This window comes from Bos indicus, chromosome 23 (genome assembly GCF_029378745.1).
Source record: "Bos indicus isolate NIAB-ARS_2022 breed Sahiwal x Tharparkar chromosome 23, NIAB-ARS_B.indTharparkar_mat_pri_1.0, whole genome shotgun sequence".
In the NCBI taxonomy this organism is placed as follows: Eukaryota; Metazoa; Chordata; class Mammalia; order Artiodactyla; family Bovidae; genus Bos; species Bos indicus.
Window position 1 is genome coordinate 28,614,774 of NC_091782.1, and position 15,383 is coordinate 28,630,156.

Sequence of the window (15,383 nt, forward strand, 5' to 3'; positions counted from 1 at the left end):
CACCCCTCAGGACGCTGACTTCCAGGCCTTCCTCTTACTCTACCTCAAATGTTTGGGCCTCTGATGACAGAGGAGCTCTGTCTGGATCTTTCTGATCCAGACAGGGGAACATAAGGTGACAGACATGGACAAACTTACAGGTTAACAGAATGGGCTAATAATGAGGGCCCTGAAAGTGTGGGCAAATGGCTTCAGTCAGGTGTCCTAGGAGAAACACCAGAGAGTCACGTTGGTCTAGGAGTGTGACTCTCGCTTCGGGTGTGAGAGGTCCTGGCTTCAAATCCTGATCGAGCCCACATCCTTTTGGGCTTCACTGATGGCTCGGACAGTAAAGAATCTGCCTGCAATGCAGGAGACCTAGGTTTGATCCCTGGGTTGGGAAGATCCCCTGAAGGACATGGAAACCCACTGCAGTATTCTTGCCTGGAGAATCCCCCTTGAACTGAGGAGTCTGGCAGGCTGCATACAGTCCATGGGCCACAAAGAGTTGGACATGACTGAGCGACTAAGCACACAAGAGAAACACCAAAGTTATTTATCTAACTTTTGAGACTTTGACATGGACGCTAGAGGGCGATCTGAGATTGCTGAAACTACAAGTGTTGGTCCAACCACCAAAAGAATGCTTTGTAAGCTCGGCGAGCATGCTCAGTCATGTCCCACTCTTTATGAGGCTGCCAGGCTGCCAGGCTCCTCTGTCTGTGGGAACCCAGGCAAGAATTCTGGATTGGGTTGCCATTTCCTCCCTCAGGGGATCTGCCTAACCCAGGGATTGAACTGGGGTCTCCTACATTGGCAGGAGGATTCTTTATCACAGAGCCACCTGGGAAACTCCTAGATTGGGCTTTTCTGCTTAAATCAAAAATTTGTCAAATACTATAAAAAAATAATAACAATGTTTTAAAGTGGGAATTGCCTGGCAGTCCAGTGGTTAAGGGGCTTCACTGGTGGCTCAGATGGTAAATAATCTGCCTACAATGCAGGAGACTCACGTCTGATAGTTGGGTCGGGTATGACTACCCACACTGGTATTCTCACCTGGAGAATTCTAGGGACAGTGGAGCCTGGCAGGCTACAGTCCTTGGGGTCACAAAGAGTCGGACACAAATGAGCGAAATCACTTACACTTTCACCATTGGTTAAGACTTGGCGCTTTCACTGCTGTGGGCTGGTTAGGGTCTCTGGTGTGGGAACTAAGATGCCACAAGTCACACAGCTAGACCAAAAGAATAAAAATAGCCAATTTCCTTGACCAAACAACTTTCATATGTTGATTAATCGTGCCCTTATTTTACCTTTTAGTGAATGAAAGACAGATATGTAAAGAAAGAAAATGCAACTAAAAGAAAAACAACATACTCAATAAAAATGGGAATAATAATTCAAGGAATCATATATCTATTTTCATACCTTAATCTATTTTTCTTCCAGTTTTATTGAGATATAATTGACATACAGTAGAACTGTACACATTTAAGATGTAGAGCATACTGATTTGACTTACATACATTATGAAATGATTATCAGAGAATGATATAATTTTGAGACATTAGTAAACCTTCAGTTCACTTCACTTCAGTCGCTCAGTCGTGTCTGACTCTTTGCGAACCCATGAGTTGCAGGACGCCAGGCCTCCCTGTCCATCACCAACTCCCAGAGTCTACCCAAACCCATGTCCATCGAGTCGGTGATGCCATCCAACCACCTCATCCTCTGTCGTCCCCTTCTCTTCCTGCCCCCAATCCCTCCCAGCATCAGAGTCTTTTCCAATGAGTCAACTCTTCGCAAGAGGTGGCCAAAGTATTGGAGTTTCAGCTTCAGCATCAGTCCTTCCAATGAACACCCAGGACTGATCTCCTTTAAGATGGACTGGTTGGATCTCCTTGCAGTCCAAGGGACTCTCAAGAGTCTTCTCCAACACCACAGTTCAAAAGCATCAATTCTTCAGCGCTCAGCTTTCTTTGGAGTCCAACTCTCACATTCGTACTTGACTACTGGAAAAACCATAGCTTTGACTAGAGGGACCTCTGTTGGCAAAGCAATATCTCTGCTTTTGAATATGCTGTCTAGGTTGGTCATAGCTTTTCTTCCAAGGAGCAGTTAATTTCATGGCTGCAGTCACCATGGGCAGTGATTTTGTAGCCCCCCAAAGTAAAGCTTTCCACTGTTTCCATTGTTTCCCCATCTATTTGCCATGAAGAGATGGGACCGGATGCCATGATCTTAGTTTTTGGAATGTTGAGGTTTAAGCCAGCTTCTTCACTCTCCTCTTTCACTTTCATCAAGAGGCTTTTTTGTTTCTCTTCCCTTTCTGCTATAAGGGTAATGTCATTTGCGTATCTGAGGTTATTGATATTTCTCCTGGCAGTCTTGATTCCGGCTTGTGCTTCATCCAGCCTGGCATTTCACATAATGTGCTCTGAATATTAATTAACTAAGCAGGATGATAACATACAGGCTTGATGTACTCCTTTCCCAATTTGAAACCCGTCTCTTTTTCCATGTCCAGTTCTAACTGTTGCTTCTTGACCTGCATACAGATTTCTCAAGAGGCAGGTCAGGTGGTCTGGTATTCCCATCTCTTGAACAGTTTTCTACAGTGTGTTGTGCTCCACATCAAAAACTTTGGTGTAATCAAAGGAAGCAGAAGCAAGAATTATCTTGCTTTTTCTATGATCCAACAGATGTTGGCAATTTGATCTCTGGTTTCTCTGCCTTTTCTAAATCCAGCTTGAACATCTAGAAATCCACGGTTCACATACTGTTTAAGCCTGGCTTGGAGATTTTGAGCATGACTTTGCTAGCATGTGAGATGAGTGCAACTGTGTGGTAGTTTGAACATTCTTTGGCATTGCCCTTCTTTGGATTGGAATGGAACGGAACTTTTCCAGTGCTGTGGCCACTGCTGAGTTTTAGGACAAACTAATATGGTTCCCTGATTCTGATTTCTTTTACTTGCTGTCAGCTCTGCAATGAGGAGTGGTCTACACTTGGGTACAGACTGTTTTGAAAAAGCCCTGGATGGAGACTTTCAGACCTGGACTTTGCGTGAACTGTGTTAACTGGGCAAGTTATTCAACTCCCACAGTTCTGTTTATTTCCCCTAAATGGAAGATTTACATTTAGATTAGATTTAGATTATGACCCTGCAGGTCTCTTCTGAGCCAACGGTCTGGTATTCTGAGCACACGATCCTGAGCAGAGAGTCACAGGGCACAGCATTCACGGAGGAGGACACCCCGCTCAGTACACTCGTCCTCCAGGTGCTGAGATACAACAGCTCGGCACTAACAAGCACCAACCTGGTGCTGAGAAAATTCCTGAATGAATTTCAGAATCAAATACAAGTAACTCTGGGGTTGCCCCAGCCTGGATTCAACACATCCTACTTGGGCTCCAGAGTCTCCAGCTCCAGATCCTAGACCAGCTCTGACACACTCCCAGCATCACTGCATGTCCCCCCACCTCTCACACTGTGAGCCCTTAGAAGGTGGGTCTGTGCAGGTAACTGGATGTGACCACTAGAGAAACCTTGGTTGAATTCTTGCTCCTGTAAGGCTCAACAGATAAGAGCTGAGCAGCCTCACCATTCAGCTTTGATTGTACCTCTGGTTTATGTCTTCACTTGGTTTCAAGGCCTTCCACACACTGTTTCAACACAGCTGACCCCTCAAGTGACTTTAACGAGAAATTATTTAAACTACAACGTCTTCCCTGAACCCACTGTGCCTGATTGCACCCCACACCTTGCTGCACACTAACTCCCAACTGCTTGCAATGTCTTTATTGTCTTTTCCTTTTTGTCTTTTATGATTATCCTAATCATCCACATGGGTGAAGTTCTATCCAAAGTTTCACCTCATTCATTAAACTCTCTCTAACTGCTGGGGTGTCTGGCCTATGAACTTTAGGAACTATTCCTCTGCTTTGCTTGTAGCCTTGAAGGAGGTTCTGGTCTGGGACATCTCTGCACATGCATCAGACTGTCCCTCAGGAGTTCCCAGAAGTAGGGGAGTATCATCCACACAGTCATTGTCAGCCCTCTAATGACCAACACGAGGTTATAATCTGGTTTCCCATATCCAGAGCCCCCAGATTATTTGCTAAGCATGCATCCTTGAGCAGTAAGATTGCTGAATTAATAATTAATTAATAGCACCCAGACCCCAGCCTTCATTCTCAGGCGATGACTTGTGTTCCCTCACCTGCCTCACCTGATGCTACGGGAAGCCCATCCAGAGGGCCTCTCGCTCCTGAGGACTGGGGAGAGGTGGAGAGCACCGCTCCCCCTCTTTCTCCCGGGCTCCTGCCTGCTTTCATCAATGGGTGCTCTTTGTTCAGACCAGTCTCCTGGTTTGGCTGTGATATTACTGCAGGTTTCTCAGATTTATGGGAAATCCTCACCTGACTCATCAAGAGCTTGGTCTCATCGACAAAGAAGTTTGGCTTCTCCATCAACCACGCAAGTCTCTGCCCTCCCCGCCTAGCAGTTCTGGAGGATGAAAGTTCCTGATGAAAGTGTCCATCCACAAACCAGAGGCAGTAAGTGTAGGGACTCCTGGACCTGGTTCAGACACAGCCGTGCAGAAATACTGCAGAGCTTGATCCTGAGCTCAGAACCAGTGGATCGAAAGTAAACACTACTATTTATGAGTAATGATCCCTTCCCAGTGTGTGAGAAATATTGTGTTGTGTGTGTGTGAAAGAGAGAGAGAGATTGATTTTAAAACTTGGCTCATGAGCCTGGGGGTCTCGTGCGTCCAAAGGTGCAGGGCTGGCAAGCAGGCAGGAGACTCAGGGAAGGAGTGATGTTACAAACAGAGTCCAGGGTGGTCTGGACAATAGTGTGGCTGGCCTGACTCTCTTCCCTCTGAGATTTAGGAAAATCGTGAGTTTATCATCACCCTCATATTGCACAACATTTAAAAGGCCTGTGTGTTTGGCTTTGCCTTTGTTCTTATTGTTAGTGTGCTGCTATATTTGTGGAAAGAATAGTTGTGCAATGTTATGACTTCTGTAAATTCATGAACTTACAATAGGTTCATGAAGGTTCAGTGGTTAAGACTGCACTTCCAATGCAGGGTTGCAGAACTAGGGATCAGTCGGGGTCGGGGGAACCTGGATCCCACAAGCTTCAGGGCATGGTGAAAAAAATAAAAAAGAAAAAAAAAATTTTTTTAAAGAACTTACAATAGATTACTAAGAATAAATAAATTCATAGTCACACTGGAAGAGAATGGAGAAGGTACTGTTATCATATTAGGTAGTTAGACTGTGGGTGAATTTTTTTCCATTTAAATATTTATTTGCTATTGTTGTTGATATGTGGTGTACAATCAGAAAAAAATGAAAGAAGGAAAAGAGCTGATTTTGGCTGTTATGATGCAAAAAAACAAAACAAAAGAAAACAAAAATGTACATGTACTATCCAATTTATTCCGTTTATTACTCTGAAGTCAGTCAGATATAATCACAGCTTAAGTATCAAGTGTTTGGAATGAGACTCAGAAGTGCCCAGCCCAGGATCACACAGCTGGTGGAAGCCAGGTCCTGAGACAACCAGCCCAGTGTTCCATGGCTATGGCAACTTCAGAGAGGAAGAAGGCTTCAGAGACCATGCGGTTGATCTTCTCACAACATCACCCTTCTCTATACAACATCCAGAGGGAACAGTTGAACTGCTTTAGTGATGGAGAATTCAGCTGCTACTAAAGAAGCTGATTCCTGTGTAATCGTAATTGTTAATAAAAACAAAACCTTACAATGAACCCAATTCTGTCTCTTTGATGCTTCTACAGAAATGACCAATTTTTGAATTCTGTTGTCAGACAGAATTTTTAAGCCTTCACATAACACTCTTCAATATTTGAAGAGTCTATTCTTTAGCAAATTATATCTCATCAGGCAAAACGAAAAAACAAAAACAGCTATTATCAGTGGGAAGGTTGGTCCAAATATTTCAGCCAACCAATAGTATAAACATGAAGTTCTCCCTAATGACGCTTTATGTGCGTGCGTGCTAAGTCGCACAATCGTGTCCTACTCTTTGCAACTCCATAGACTGTAGCCCGCCAGGCTCCTCTGTCCATGGGATTCTCCAGGTGAGAATACTGGAGTGGGTTGCCTTGCCCTCCTCCAGGGGGTCTTCCCAACCCAGGGATCGAACCCGCGTCTCTAACGCCTCCTGCATTGGCCGGCGAGTTCTTTATCACTAGGGACACCTGGGAATCCCAATGACGCTTTGAGGAAGTTTATTAATTCTTTAACTGAAATGATATTTGTTTAGCACGTGCTTTCTGCCAGGCCGTGGGGATACATTAGGTGAAAGCAAAAGCTGCTGAGTCGTGGCACAGAGTCGGACATGACTGAAGTGATTTAGCAGCAGCAGCAGCAGCCCTTCCCTTCTCTAGGGGATCTTCCCAACCCAGGGATCCAACCCAGGTCTCCCTCATTGCAGGCAGAATCTTTACCAGCTGAGCCACAAGGGTAGCCCAAGAACTTGCCCTGTGTGTTTCTATGCTAAATAGTCCAGCTGGGAAATAGGCATTTGGAATAGAGAGCAAGGGCGCCACTGTAGTCTGGGAGCAGCTCAGGACCTCCTTCCTGAGGAGGGGACGTTTGAAAGCAGCCTTGAGGATGAAGAGGAGTTGACGGGGCAGCTGTGGTCTATATAGAGGGAAACCGCTGATAAGGAGTCGTGTGTGTATATTGGATGGTGTGGTGGTGTCACAGGATGGACCAAGTCCCTGGAGACTGGAGAGTGGGCGCTCCACCTGGGCAGTCTGGAGCCCAGAATGTCCTTCCCCACCCTCTTAGCTGTGTTACTCCAGACAAGTTATTTTCCCTCTGTGCTCATCTGCATCTGCAAAACGGCTGACGTTTTAGGGATGTGGTGAGGGCTGGTTGAGTTGATATGGGAAGTGCTCAGGACAGTGCCTGGCATGTACTGGATGCTCAAGCCTTGTTTGCTCTGGTGGCTGGAGGGAACCGAGGTGGGAGAGAGCGGGAGCCTGAGGATGGAGGCTGGGCCCTGGAAGCCCTTCTTGCCTGGTGGGATTTTCTTTTTGCTGACCCAAGATCGTATCAAAGACAAATGATATAAATTAGGTTCTAGTCATGTCTGGATGGCATCACTGACTTGATGGACGTGAGTCTGAGTGAACTCCGGGAGTTGATGATGGACAGGGAGGCCTGGCATGCTTCGATTCATGGGGTCGCAAAGAGTCGGACACGACTGAGCGACTGAACTGAACTGAAACTGAATCATATCTCCTTCAGGCTCCTCTGGCCATGACAGTCTCTCAGACTTCCATTTTTGTTTGATGACCTGGATGTTTTTGAGAATTGCTCAGGGATAGTGTGGAATGTCTCTCTAGTTGACTTGGGTTTTTGCAAAGAAGACCACAGGGATGAAGTGACATTCTCCATACATCAAGGGTTTATTTATACTGTCCACTGGAATATCACTAATAAATTCACTTCAGCACCCACCTAAGATATATTTCCTCGGTTTCTCCTTGTGAAGTTCTATTTTACTTCCTCACTGTCCACACTGTAGTCTTTGGAAGGAAGGTACCATGTGCAGTCCACACTTAAGGGGCACTCTGATATAAACTCTGCTGTGCAGGGGTTTGTGCAAATATGTTTTCCAATGAGATGGAGAAGTACTAGACTGATGAGCAGATGCGATGGAGAGTCTCTGTGTAGCTTCATAAGAAACTGCTGACTCTCATTTCTAGCGACTGTGCTGCTTCCTATTCCTGCCCCATTGAGCCAGGGTTTCTGCTGCTCCGTGTCCTGGTCAGCACTTGGCATCACTGGTTCTTGGATTCTAGCTACTCTACTAGGTGTGTGAGGATGTATCATTGCTGTGTTTATTTGCATGTCTTATATCTTATATCTTTCCTTTTCTCCTTTGCATTTCACTTCTCTTCTTTTCACAGCTATTTGTAAGGCCTCCCCAGACAGGCATTTTGCTTTTTTGCATTTCTTTTCCATGTGGATGGTCTTGATCCCTGTCTCCTGTACAATGACATGAACCTCCGTCCATAGTCCATCGTGGTTATATGGGTCTTTAAGATCTGTTTTGTAGAGTTCTTCAGTATATTCTTGACACTTCTTCTTAATAATCTTCTTATTAATGTTATTAATGAGATTTAATATTGATGAATCTTCCATTCTTTTCTAGAATTATTTTGTGTCAACTGAATGTCAGCTTTCTCATTTTGAGATATAACATTTTAATGACATATATGCTGTAACCATTTTTAATGCTTCCTTCAGAAATGTTGCATTTGCAATTCTTTCCCTCAGAACGATCTTTCTGGATTACCTGGTATCTAGTGTCTTACCATCACTTGAGACTTTATTGACTGCTAATACTTAATACAGGTTGCTCTCCTGTTTCCCTGGTTTGCTATTTCAAAGTATCAAAAACTATCAATGCTTAAAAAAAAAAAAACTGGTGTGAATATCGGCCTTTCAAGTTTTTCATGCTTAAGCAAAATTCAGAAAATGGTGTTCTAATCTTAATATATGCCTTGCACAAATATTGCTCTGTTGTTTTCCCTACTGTCAAAATGAGCTGCTTCTTTTAGGAAAATAATAGGCTTATGGTCGTATCTCAAAATGCTAGCAAATAGTTACTTTTCTTAAAAAGAACTATCTTCTATGATGACATGGGAAGTATACATCAAGCATTTCTGCTACATTCCACAGTCCTATGTCCCAAGGAAAATCATTTGTATGAGCTGAACTACTCTCTTTTTCATGGAATGCAATTTTTATTTGAAAGAAGGAATGACACTGGAAGAGTTTTAAAACTTAGTGAAACAATGAATTACTTTTAAAAAATCTTACATAGTACAAGTGACATCCACTCCGCAAAATAGGCTTATGGATGTTAATATAACAGAATAGGAAATAGTGATATTGTTTCAGGTCCACTGAAAAAATAACCTTTAAGAAACTATCACTTGCATAGTTTTAGCTTTGTATCAAAGATAAACATCCATAAATAACAGGAAAGGTTATTAAAAATATTACTCCTACATATATATGGTCCTTTTTATTTCCATAGATTTTCAATCAAAATAACGGATTCAACGCAAAACAAATATAAAATCCAGTGAGAGAGACAAGGAAAAGACTTGCAAAAATATAATAATGAAAAAACTTCCACTGTTCCCACTACAGAGTTTATTTGGAGAAATAGTTATTTTTCATGTAAAAATCATGGGTTATTAACATTATTCTAAATAAATTAGTTTAAAATGTTTAAACTGTTATTTCTACTACGGAAAATATCGACAGAAGTAACTACATAAACAAAATTATCCTAGGGGTCCTCACTAATTTGTAGGACTGTATAAATATCCTGACCAAAATGTTCTGAAAATATCTGACTACAGAGTCGCTGGGCGAGGACTCGGGAGAGTGTGATTGCCGAGTTCTCGGTGCAGGAGAGGAGGGATCAGGGCAAAGTCCCAGGTACCGGATGCGGTTCTCAAGGCCTCAGCGTCCCAGAGTCAAGGGCCTTGTTTGGGGCGGGACTGTGTTGGGGAATCCCTAGTCTCCTCGAGTTTCACTTTCTTTTCGCGAACTGTGTTGTGCCTTTCCGGTCGGACACTCGTGTCGCGGCCCTAGTTCTCACTTCCATTGGGTGTCTGGTTTCTAGAAGCCAATCAGCGGCCCCGCGATTCCAGGTTATAGTCTCCAACGTTACCCACACCTCCTCCGCCGGGACTCGGTTTCTCCCCAGACCCGGAGGATACGGGTCATGGGGCCGCGAACCCTCCTCCTGCTGCTCTCGGAGGTCCTGGTCCTGACCGAGACCTGGGCGGGTGAGTGCGGAGTCGGGAGGGAACGGCCTCTGCGGGAAAGGGCGAGGGGACCGCCAGGGGGCCCGGGGGAGTGGGATGGGCAGAACCCCCAGGGAAGGAGCCACGCCGCCGCCCTCGCCCAGGCCCGTCCTCTCTCACCTGGTCCCGTCCTATCCCTCCCCTGCTTCCCGCCCCCTTTTCTCTCCCCTAAGAAGTCCCGGTCCTTCTCCGACCTTTTCGGTCTCACGTGCCCCTCAGCCCCCTCCCCACTCCCGGCCCCATCACCTCTGACCCGGGACCCGCTCCAGGAGGAACATCGGGCCGGGTCTCACCCCTCCCCGCTCCCAGGCTCCCACTCCCTGAGCTATTTCTGCACGTGCGTGTCCCGGCCCGGCCTCGGGGAGCCGCGTTTCTTTGCCGTCGGCTACGTGGACGACACACAGTTCGCGCGGTTCGACAGCGACGCCCCGAATCCGAGAATGGAGCCGCGGGCGCCTTGGATGGAGCAGGAGGGGCCGGAATATTGGGAAGCGATGACAAGAGATGCCAAGAAAGCTCAACAGAGATTGCGAACGGGCTTGAACACCATACGCGGTTTCTACAACCAGAGCGAGGCCGGTGAGCGAGATGGGCCCGGGTCCAAGTCACGACCCCCATCCCCAGGGACTGGCTGGGGTCGCCCCGAATCTCTGGGTCCGAGGAAGGAGCCTGGGGAAGTGGGGGGCGGGGACTTGACCCGGTTTCATTTTCAGTTTGAGTTTAATCACCGCGGGTGGTCGGGGCGGGTCAGGGTCTCACACCCTCCAGTGGGTGCTTGGCTGCGACGTGGGGCCGGAGGGGCGCCTCCTCCGCGGGATCTGGCAGAACGCCTATGACGGTGCGGATTACCTCGCCCTGAACGAAGACCTGCGCTCCTGGACCGCGGCGAACACGGTGGCTCAGATCACCAAGCGCAAGTGGGAAACCTCCGGGGAGGCAGAGTTCCAACGGAACTACCTGGAGGTCAAGTGCGTGCAGTGGCTCCTTAGACACCTGGAGACAGGAAAGGACACGTTGCTGCGCGCAGGTATGAGGGGCACCGGGCCTCCCTGATCTCGTCTCAGGCTGGAGCCGGCTTTCCACGAGGAGAGGAAAATGGGCTCCTTCTGGAAACACCGCCCCAACTTCTTGTCTGGAGAGGGGGAATCCCCCCAGGTTTTCATATTCTGTAGAAGACAGTGACACACCAGTGGCCCCATTTCTCTGAAGGACAGTTAAAGCAGTCAGTGTTTTTGGAGAAGCAGAAAACCACCCCTGAAGTAACTGGTCAGTGGTGCCCTTTGACCCTGACTGTCATCTTGTGAACCATGACTTTATCTCTCAAGGCCTGTTCTCACCCTGAGACCATCTCAGGAGGCCAGACTCCAACTTTTCTGAGGCATTCAGCCTCCATCCAAATCAGGACCATTACTCTGTCATTTCCCCTTCCATGGAGTCCCCTACCTTGGCACTCACCCTGACTCCAGAACTTTCCAAGAACTAGGAGTTTTTCCCAATCCGGGAGTCCAGGTTGGTGTCTGGTGTTTCTGCTGCTTCTGTTCAAACCCATTATCTCGTCCATTCTCAGCATGATCATGTGGTACTGCTTCAGTGGCCCAAGGAATGTGAATTTTCTGATTCTTCCTCTTCAGACCCTCCAAAGGCACATGTGGCCCATCACCCCATCTCTGACCGTGAGGTCACCCTGAGGTGCTGGGCCCTGGGCTTCTACCCTGAGGAGATCTCACTGACCTGGCAGCGTGACGGGGAGGACCAGACTCAGGACATGGAGCTTGTGGAGACCAGGCCTTCAGGGGATGGAACCTTCCAGAAGTGGGCGGCCCTGGTGGTGCCTTCTGGAGAAGAGCAGAGATACACGTGCCACGTGCAGCACGAGGGGCTTCAGGAGCCCCTCTCCCTGAGATGGAGTAAGGACGGGGTCGGAATGGAGTTTCCTCTCAGATAAGGCAGGAGCCCTTCTGGACACGATCAGCAAGGTCAGGACTGAAGCCTGAAGTCTGGGCCCCTTCCCTTTCTTCCACAGAACCTCCTCAGCCCTCCATCCCCATCATGGGCATCATTGTTGGCCTGGTTCTCCTCATGGTCACTGGAGCTGTGGTGACTGGAGCTGTGATTTGGAGGAAGAAGCACTCAGGTAGGGAAAGGAGGGAGGGATCTGTTTTTTTTTTTTTCTCACTGAGCAAGATTCTGGCCCAGGTGGAAGTTCCCTGCCTCTTTACTGGAAAGTATCCTCCACACACTTGTGGAATCTGAGCTGATGCTAAGACTGACCCTTTTGTAAAGTACATGTGAAAATGAAAGACACATTTTTCATCTTCATAATTCCAGTTGCAGGCCTGTTTCTCAGCATTTGAAGGTCAGGAGGGAATGTCCCTGCTGAGGACAGACCTCCAGGAGGGCAGCTAGTCCAGTCCCCCCAGGTCTCCTTCCTTCATGTTCCTGAGACTGTCCTGGATTTTTAATCACGGTTCTGAAAAGTTCTTTGTTGTCCAGGACTAGGGAGTTCTAGGATCTCATGACTCAGTCGTCTCCCTGGTCGCTCACATGATACTTTCTTCTCACAGGTCAAACAGGAAGGGGCTACACCCAGGCTGCAAGTAAGTACGGAGGGTGTGAATCCTGAGACCCTTGTGCGGGTGCAAACAGGAGGCCATGCGGGACTCACCCTCCTCAAAGTGCCTTCTCCAGTTTCTCTCCTATGGGTTCTGACCACACTCTGGTCTTGTTCTCCCCAGGCAGTGACAGTGCCCAGGGCTCTGATGTGTCTCTCATGGTTCCTAAAGGTGAGACCCTGGGGCGTCTAGATTGGGAGAGGGGTTAGGGCAGAGGGGACACACTGGATGGCGGGGGTCTCTGAGTGGGACATGTGAGCGTGTGGGGGGCTGTGGAGAATGTCAGCCCTTACATGACTGACTGAACTGCTTCCTGATTCTTTTCTCTCACAGTGTGAGACAGCTGCCTTGTGGGGACTGAGTGATGCTTGGTCCCACTTTGCGACGTCAGATCCCCAGACCCCTCTTTCTGCAGCTGCATCTGAAGGTGTCTGTGCTCCTATTAGTGTAACATGAAGAGGTGGGGAGACTGCTGACCTCTTCCAGAACAAACTTCTGGAATTAAAAAGTGCTGCCTAATAGTCACAGCAGGAAGAATATGCGACCTGTGCCCCTGGGATCTTTTCTGAAGAGAAAATATCATTATGTGTAGAGTGCAGACTCGTGGGTGTGGGAGGGAGGGCTGATCAGCTCTGGGGAAAGCACAGGCAGCACTGATGTCAGTGTGAGTGGATGATGTGCTGTAGCTGCCGCGAGAGAGCAAGTGGCCTGAGTCCACATTAATGAAGATAGAATACAGAGGCGTCTACACTGATCGTTCCTTCATCTGGTATTTGTTGTGTGCCAGATAGAGGATGCTCTATTTTTGCATCAGTGAAACCTCAGTGAACTAACAGCAGACACCCTTTGTTGGCCTCGGGCAGTGTGTTCTGGTGAGGGGAGCAGAGTGAGCCTAATAAGTGAGGGAAGTGTCTGCCTAGAGATTTGGCAAGTGCTCTGAGGAAGGTGACCCAGAGTATAAGTATGTGGGTACAGGAAATGTGGCTGTTTTACTAGAGTGTTCAGTATCGGCCTCATTGAGGAGATGACCTTTGAGTAAAGATGTGAAGGACATGAAAGAATGTCCATAAGCATGTCTGGGGGGAGTCCTCTCCAGGCAGAGGAGCCTCCAGTGCAAATGCAGGAGGGCAGGAGAGTGTGTGTGTTCAAGGAAGAGCCAGGAGGCAGGTGTGGCTGGAGGAGCGAGGAATTGACATGAGATCTGGTGTCTGGCCAGATCATGTGGGCCTCCAGCATATTAGAAGGTGTCTTATGTCTGTGAAAGATGTGGACTCATAAGATGGTTTGACTAGAAGATGACCTGGTATGACTGCTCGTTAGAAGCATCAGTCTAACTGCTGAGCAGAATCAGGAGGTGAAGGGTGAGTGATGCAGTGGAGGAGCCTGTAGGATTAGTGTGGTGTCCAGGGTGGGGATGACGGTGCTCCCCTGGACCCGTATTAAATCTAGACAGTCGGGAGTAGAGCCTGAGAATCTGCATTTGTAATAAGGTTGGTGCTGATGCTGCTGGTCTTCAGATCACACTTTTAGTAGCAAGAATGAACGTAGACCAGGATTCCCAGATGTTGTGTATCAGCCTCACACACAGAGGTTGTTAAAGAAGCAATCCCTTGGTCTTGTCCTAATACTCTGAGAAGGTGGTTCTGGGGAGAGGCTGAGCATTTATTTCATAAGAAGCCCCACAAGCAATTCTGGTGATTAGCCAATTTGGGAACTCCTGAGGTATATGACATCGAGTGGCCAGAGAGGGGTCTTAAATCCACATTTAAAAGCTTTTTTTTTCCTTCCGAAAGAAAAGGGAATACCTATATTGTCAATTATGAGGTGTGATGTTGAGAAATAATGTAGTTCTTATTCCACCTGAAGACTTAGGCAGTGGTTCACAGTTCAGCGTAATGAAATCCTTGCTCTCTGAAACTATTCTCCAGGTTGAGTTCTCCTCACTTATTCTTGGAGCTAACAATGGGGTCCAAATAAAGTTAGACATACAGTACTATATATATATGGCTCCACGGGGACAGGATCCACAGTGTCCACTCTAGGCCAGGTCCCACAAAGGAACTTTCGGCCCTGCTGGGGCACAGTGTCACTGCTCACACAGTGAGCCCCTCGTGCTGGGCGTGGACCCCGCGCTGAGGACGGCCATCACTGAGGCTCCTGACAACTGGAGGTGGTGTGACTCCCACTCTCGACACCCTTGTCAGATGCATCCTGCATAGTTCCAGCTTCTCTGTGTCACAACATCCTGAGTAGAGTCTGACATGTGGTCACCTCAGCATCAATCTGTGTGCTCTGGCAAGAATATGTGGGAAAGTGGGTTTTCTTCTTTAATGGAGGAAGGTGGTCTCTGCCTCCTACCAAGACTCTTTCAGTGTGGAATTCTCCTAATGTGGAAATGCTCCTAATCAGGTGAGGGGGAGAGAGGGATGGACAAGAATGTCAAATTTCAATTGTTAGAGCAAAGATCTGGAACTGGAACTTGACCTGGGACAATGCAGGCACTCGGGTTTGGCTGAAAGAACAAGTGACTAATAAATGCCATCCGGGGTAGATGTCTGCTTGCTTACTTGTTTGTTTTGTTTTCAATGGAGTGTAATTGATTTACAATGCTGTGTCACTTCCTGCTGTACAATCCAGTGATGATTGTTGAGATGATGATTGTTGAGAGTGCTGGGTAGAGTTCCCTGTGCTATGCAGTATCCACAGCACTTTAAAGTGCTGCCCAGATGGTGGTGGAGGGAGATCCTAGGAGGATGGCTTGCTCCAGATGCAGAAGAATCCAGACCAGGTGGGAGCACGTCAGCAGGGTCCAGGACGACATTTCCAAAAAAGGAAAAAGTGATGGAATATCCAAAGTATCCACGCTTCTTGAAAGAGTCATGCAAACAGGGGAGTCATTAGAGCTGAATTC

General features: G+C 47.3%; 1 protein-coding gene across 1 annotated transcript; it reads left to right on the top strand.

The window, feature by feature from the left end:
* The first annotated feature begins 9,631 nt into the window (after positions 1-9,631).
* Positions 9,632-15,024, top strand: LOC139178991 (BOLA class I histocompatibility antigen, alpha chain BL3-6-like). Its single transcript, XM_070778231.1, has 8 exons — positions 9,632-9,842; positions 10,170-10,439; positions 10,612-10,887; positions 11,492-11,767; positions 11,884-11,994; positions 12,425-12,457; positions 12,596-12,643; positions 12,806-15,024. The coding sequence occupies exons 1-8, from the start codon at positions 9,779-9,781 to the stop codon at positions 12,808-12,810; spliced, it is 1,083 nt and encodes a 360-aa protein (XP_070634332.1). The 5' UTR covers positions 9,632-9,778; the 3' UTR covers positions 12,811-15,024.
* Positions 15,025-15,383: the final 359 nt, after the last annotated feature.